The 7378-nt window shown below is 32.5% G+C and overlaps 1 protein-coding gene across 1 annotated transcript in view; it reads right to left on the reverse strand.

Annotated features, from left to right (window-relative positions):
• Positions 1-4340: 4340 nt before the first annotated feature.
• The window catches only part of LOC133783970 (WAT1-related protein At1g68170-like), a 7424-nt gene continuing 4386 nt past the window's right edge, over positions 4341-7378 (reverse strand). The window contains exons 4-8 of the mRNA XM_062223537.1: positions 6902-7018; positions 5548-5809; positions 5108-5266; positions 4836-4987; positions 4341-4709 (exon numbers count right to left, since the gene is read on the reverse strand). Of these exons, the coding sequence (XP_062079521.1) occupies positions 4442-4709; positions 4836-4987; positions 5108-5266; positions 5548-5809; positions 6902-7018 (958 nt within the window). The 3' untranslated portion in view covers positions 4341-4441. The remainder of the gene's footprint in view (positions 4710-4835; positions 4988-5107; positions 5267-5547; positions 5810-6901; positions 7019-7378) is intronic.

Consider the following 7378-nt stretch of genomic DNA (forward strand, 5'->3'; position numbering starts at 1 on the left):
TACAAGAAGCACAATGGGAGCTGAAGATTGTGCATTGATTATTGAGCTCTCAATAATGGGATTGTGTGCAACACCTATCACATTTTGTTGATTGTATATTTGCTCGACTAGCTTAGTAGGGAAAAATAATTCACAAAGTTGGATTTTAGATTGGGTTACTATCAGGTGTGGATTGTTAATAGGGACGAGTTGAAGATGACATTCGTTACTCAATATGGATCATTATATCTTGTAATGATATTGTTTGGATTGAAGAATGTGCCACCCACATTATGTAAATTGATGAACTAATTCTTCCATGAATATTGGGACACAGTCATGGTTGTGTTCACAGATGATATTCTGGTTGGTATCGCAATGATGGAGGAGTTTAGAAGCATTTTTTTGAAAGTATTTGAAAACTTAAAAGGTAATCATTGTTTAAGAACTGATCACTTTCACAAGATAACATCAAGTTCTTAGGCTAGGTTGTAGAGTCCACTAATATTTGGGTGGAGTTTGAGAATGTAAGGGCAGTTTAAAAGTAAAAATCCCCCAAGAAAGTGAAGGAACTTCTCTTATTCCTTTCTTATCCAATTAATACAAGAATTTTTTGGATGGCTATTCAAGGAGGGTAACACCCTTGATTTAGTTATTGAAGAAGGATGTTACTTGGTCACGGATCAATATGTGGGTCAACGGTTAAGGCTTGCAATCGTTTGAAGGAAGCCATTATGCAAGATCTTTTTCTAATCTTTATAAATGTCATTGGGCTTTCTAAAGTACAAACATATGCATTTGATTTTTTTTTTGGGAGGGGTGCTAGTACAAGAGAACCACCTTGTGTTGTACGAGAGTCGCAATCTTTCTAAGGTGTAAATATGGTGTACAACATAAGATAAGGAACTTCTCATAGTCATTCATTACTTAAGGGTATATAGGCATTACTTGTTGGGGTCAAAGTTTATGCTAAAGATAGACAACATGGTAGTTAGTCACTTTCTTATCCAACCGAAACTTACCCATAATCAAGCCCAATGGCAGGAGTTCGTGGCTGAATTTGAATTTCACTTTGAGCATAAGGTAGAATGTTTGCAGTAGGAAACATATGTCTTAAGTCGTAAAATGAAATTGGCAACTCTAAAATTGCAAGCAAACACATTAGTTAGCGTAGTCGATACTTCTATCAATGAGCACATCAAGGCGAACATGAAGAAGAACCCTGTTGTCAAAACCATCATGGAGCTTATAAAAGAATGGAAGACTTGCTAGTTTTGGGTGGAGGATAATATTTTTGTGGGTTAAAAGTGGTCGCTTATATGTTTCAAATACTAGATATTTATGGAGGACATTGTTAAGTGAGTGTCATGACATGTTGTTGGTGGGACATCTAGAGTTGCAGCGGGCATGTGTCATTTTGAAGTAGGGGTATCACTTATCATAAATATTTGATAATGCAATGGAGTACTGTAACATCCTCCTAATCCCAATAGAGTTTAAAAACTACTACAAACTCAAAAGGAATACAAAAGTTGACCTAAGCGGAAAAATCAGGGTCCAACCTTAGTTCCGACTGATAACCTTGGTCATGGCGGTTGAGTAGGCCGCATATGTACACCCTACCCCTTAAGCTCTCCAACTCATGGATAGTCCAACTTTTCTTTTCCTTTACTTGCACCATTTAGAACTCGTGAGCCGAGGCTCAACAAGAAAACATAATCATGTTCATAAACAAAAATCATCAGATCACAGAATCATAATATGTAGGCCTAGCAGTAATAACCCTATTTATGCTTGCAAATAAATTCAAATAAGTGACTATAGAGTCACACCGGGCCCCTTGCCCTATTCCCTATATAACCAGCCTTAGAGCTGGCCAAGAGTACCTGACACTTATTATTTTAGGCGGCCATAGGGTCGTTCACGCGCATATCACACTTCCTAGTTAGCTAAACCACATCGGCCAACATTCAGCATGCCATTGCTGTGCCTCGACCATACACCGAGCCTTTAAACTCTCGACTTATAAGCCGAGCCTAATGAATCCTCGACTTATAAGCCAAGCCTTGTAAACTCTCGACTTATAACCCGAGTCTTTTAACCAGATATATCCTCAACTAATAGACTCAGATTTTAATCTGATATCATAGATAGATCCTCGACTTATAAGCCAGGCTTTTAGTCAGAACCAACAGATAGGTCCTCGACTTATAAGCGAAGCTTTTTAGTCGAGTATAATTGATAAACTCTCGAATTATAAACCGAGCCTTTCAATCATATATAGCAGATAACCCTCAACTTATTAGTCGAGCCTTTCAATCAGATATAACAAATAAACAATTATTACTTAACGCAGGTAAACATAGTGCAATCAACATGTTTAATAAAACATTCTCAACATGGTTATAACCATGTTCTATAGCCGGGTCAATCCCTAAACACAGACTGGGTGCAGTTTTCTTACCTCAAGTCCTGAGTTAAATGGTGTCTGATGACCCCCGAGTATGGTCCTTTCCTCCCAAGCCTAACGGTTCACCCTAGTCACAACCATAATAATGAATAACTATCAGGAAACAAACTAATAAAGGCTTTCAAACCAAGTCCTAGCCTCTGAGACCTTGCATTCTACTAATCCGGGTAGTAGAACCATTCTCGAGCCCTTAGGTTTGGGTTCCCAGCACCCAAAACGTAAGTTTTATCATTTTCCCAAATAGGTTCACGATGCCCCCCACCAAGAGCCCGAGACCAAAACCACTGGACACGCGCTGTGGCGCAAACACCTAGCACAGTGACGCTAAGGCAGTTCGAGACACCTCCCTTATTCTCTAAGTTCATGAGGGCCACAGCACTCCAAGAACAGAGCTGCGACACGACCCTGCGAACCTAGAAAACCAGCGATTTTAAGAATCGCCAACTTCCCAAAAATCACTCCAAAACATGATTTCCACATGTTTTGACCATAATAATAGTCCCAGTAGCTTAGAAAAACAATAAACAATCTTAAAAACTAAGTAAAACTCAATCTCAAAGAAATTCTTTCAAAAAATTTAAAACTAAATGTTGCGAAAAATAATTATAATGCTTGCAAGTGCACAAATCGAACAAGTAGTAAAGTAGTCCAAAGACTGATATCATCCCACAAGGATTAAAATCAATTAAATAGATTAAGTACATCAAATATTAAATCCAAACTTTATCTAAGCAATCAATTTCACAAGAAAACACAAATTTTGCGAGTATTTTGAGTTGATTAAGCTCACTTTTGAAAAGTTAGACACGTCTATCTGGCGTTGCATCGCCTATAAGTTGAAGCCTAGACAAGATGTTGCTGCTATTGCTCTTTTTTTTTTTTTTTGCAGGATGTTTCTCTGCATTCTTCAAAAGATTCAAGTATTTTAATGACTTGGGTTTTTCATTAGTGAATATTTGCAAGTTTGTTGTCTATCTTCGTCGTTGAACCAATAAGCCTGGTCATGGAATAGTTGTGCATGCTAGTAAGGTGGAATGAGAACTTGTATGGTTAAAATACTTTTGTTTTTTTAGTCGGGATGCATTACATTTTGATTATTTTCAATGAAGTATTCATTGCTGCAGAAAAGAAATAAATAATAATAATTGTGGATTAATGAATTGATATTGATTCTTAAAATGTTAATGTTATTAATGAGAATGAAACTTGAATGATGAAAGATCTAACCTCTTAGATTTTTATTTGTAATGGTATAAGAATTAATATATTGTTACATTGCTTGAGTACTTATAGAGAAATTTGTGCTTAGAATGGTATTCTTGGAATTTACTCCGCAACCAATATTAATTAAGGAGCCAAGACCACATGTTTGAATTACTAGTTAACAAAGCGGAATTTTTATAACATTTCTCTCCACCAATATTGTTCCAAGACTTGCATAAGGGATTTGACAATTCTACCTTTGTTTCTTCACATAGTTTTTGTTTGTTATTTTTTACTTGCTATCATCATTTTAGCTGTATTTTTATTGAAACAACTTTATAAATAATTAGTATTGTGAATTAATTTTTAATTTTCAATCTATGTGGAGACAAAACTCATACTTATATTACTCTAAAACTATTTTATGATTGTGTACACTTGTACATATATCAAATTTCACAACATGATTGACTATAGCCACTGCAATGAACAAAATCAAGAACCAAGGGCATTGCAAATTTGGAATGAGGCAAACAAACATATTAATAAACTTAAAACACAACCACAAAAAAAAAAAAAAAAATCAATTTGTCACACAAAGTTGATAGTTTTGTTTGTAGAAAAAAAATATATAAACATACAATGAAAATAAAATAGTTAGTTCAAACAGAAATGAATGCAGATATATATATATATATATGATTGTTTCTCACAACTGGAATAAGAACTACGACCTAGCCTTTATGATACATTTTAAACAGATGCACCATAATAAAATTAGGATTATTTTTATTTTTTCTCCGTGCCATGCAACTCATTGACTTCATGATACTCATTTACAGATGAGAATTCAAGAGGAGCCACTATTGCTGTGCCACCAGTTCTAGTTTTTTTGTTGTGATCAGTAGGGGCGCCAAGTACAACAATGTCGATCGATTCCGATTCATCACCAACGCTTTGTGACGTTGGTACTGGTTGAAGTTTCATCTTCGTCTCTTTTCCTTTTCCCCACAGCACCAGATATAATCCACACACAATCAGCACTCCACCTAATACACTGTCACGTTTCTCAATAACAACAAATTATGATGATAATATATATTTGATGTATATAAATATTATTGTGAGTAATACTAAAGAAGTAGATTTAAATAATTAGTTTGACGATCATACATATATATACCTGCCAAGGTGTAACTTCTCGTCGAGAACAAGAGACCCAGCAATGGCGACTACGATAAGCATGAAAGGACTGAAAATAGATACGAACACTGGACCTCTCAAATTCACACACCATGCAATAAGTGCCACCATTAGTCCTGATCCTATAGTACCCTATTTAAAAGATCCACCATTATTAGTAAGCACACATTAATTATTCTATTAAAACTTCAAAATTGAATATATATATATATAAATAGTGTAAATTTAATTTAAAATAAATGGATATTATACCGAGTATGCGACACTGAGAAGCCTAACGTTCCAACCCAACTTCCATTGGTTATAATCCCTCTCCGTGCAGATGGCATAAACTACTGTTTGTATTACTGCCATGAATGACATAAGAGCTGTGCTTGAATAATAGCAAGGATAACTCTTGCTCATTTTAGCCTGTCAATAAAAGCAATATACATACAATTACGAACACCAAAAAAAAAAAAGTGAGTATTATTTATTTATATGTCTTCATGTATACTTCATGGAATATATATATATATATATATTGTGACGTATTATATACAAAGGAAATCTCCTTCTGTCATAATTTTGTTGCAGTTTTTATTTACTCACCAACTTCAAATGAAAGTTTAAGTTTTTTATTTTTTATTTTGATCAAATAAATTTAAAAATCACATGCAAAGGAGTGGTTTGGGAGGAAAAGAAAAACCTACCTGAATTATGAGCCATAGAGAATAAGAGGTACCACTAGCCACAGACAATAGGCATCCCAAAATACGATTACGTAACTCATCCTTTGGTGATGCCACGTGGCTGTGGTGATGCTGAGCATGTTTCAAAAGGTTAACATCCGTTGACCAAATATTGATCTCTACTCCTTTGTACAAGGTCAGAAGCATTGCTCCACCTATGCCAACTATTGATCCCAACACCTTAGCCTTTCCTGATGGGCTTCCAAAGTTCAACTTCTCTAATCTGAAATATATATATATATTTACTCATTCTGTTCAATTTTACAAAACAACATTTTTATTGCAGAAATTAATGTATTTATATAAATACATAATTTATGGATAATAACCATCGCCTGTTAGATCATTTCCAATACATGTGTTAGAATATACGATTATTAAATTTAGAAATGAAGGACTAAATATATATTATATTTGAAACACGATATTTAACATATTTTCAATATATATATATATATATAATTGAATACTATACATATATATATATATATATATAACGCTATTTGAAAGTAAAACTCTAAAAATAATTAAAATTAAATAAATATACAATAAATTTTATTAGAATTGAAACTAACAATATATATATATATTAAAGCAAATATTGTTATTCAACTTTAATAAACGTACATATTGAAATTTAAGGTTGATTCGAAGAATATAAAATGTTTATAAAACACATGCATATAATTGTATTTTTCAATCTGCGTTTTTTATAGTATAAAGTTTATAAAAAAAAGGCTGCAATATAAATTTATATATTCAAAAGGTACAGTCATAATAGAGTCAGCGTAAAACATCACTTTTGTAAGAAATTATATTTTTATAATTCTTAATTTATTTAGTCCATATTCAATAGAATATGTAAATATTATGTTATATTTGGTAAAAAAAATTAATATATAGTATATTTAGCATTATGCTCTAATACACAATTATACAAGTTGATGCAAAAATTATTCAATATACATCATGCTATATTGTCAAATTCAGCACAATTTTTAGCCTATAGGTTAAATTTTGCACAAATTTTAACACACTATTAGCGTAATTTTTTTTGTAAACCGAGCTATATTTTAGAAATGTATTATCAATTTGACATTTTATTGTAGATGCTTAGATCTTTTTTAAACATTTTATTAAAAGAGGATGTTTATATAATAGGTATCTAAACTGAAAAATAAGCTAAAGTTTTTACTTAATCAAACAGAAATAATATATTAGTTGTAATTCGGTATATAGTGTGCGTGTTAATTTTGAAAAATGCTATATATGAATGTGCATGTAATTGAAACCCTAATCAGTGTGATATGCATACCTGAAAGAGACAGCTAAGATGAATGTTATAGCAGGAATGAGGTTGGCCATGGCGGACACATACGTTGCTGAAGTTAAATTTAAACTTTCAATATATAGAGTTTGCATCAGTGATCCCCTGTAATAATAATAAATATATGTTAATAATATTTATTTCAAGTTAATTTTTAAATTAGGTTTTCTAATTTTTATTTTTAGTTTGCACATATGACAAAAGTATTAATCTCAGAAGTAATCCCATAATGCTAAATTAGGTGGGTGACACTATTTGAAACATGAAGATAGAGACAACCATTATATACTTATTATCAGTCCAACATCCATTAATAGTCTCATCTCATAAAAAAACCATTATTAATCTACTGTTGATAATGATCTTGCAATAATGAGTCTCGTAATATACACTAATTAACTTCATAAACAAAATAAATAAGAAAAAATTATCTAGTTCAAACGAATGTTATATTATTTTCTTTTA

The sequence above is a fragment of the Humulus lupulus genome, chromosome 6, assembly GCF_963169125.1.
Source record: "Humulus lupulus chromosome 6, drHumLupu1.1, whole genome shotgun sequence".
Lineage (NCBI taxonomy): Eukaryota > Viridiplantae > Streptophyta > Magnoliopsida > Rosales > Cannabaceae > Humulus > Humulus lupulus.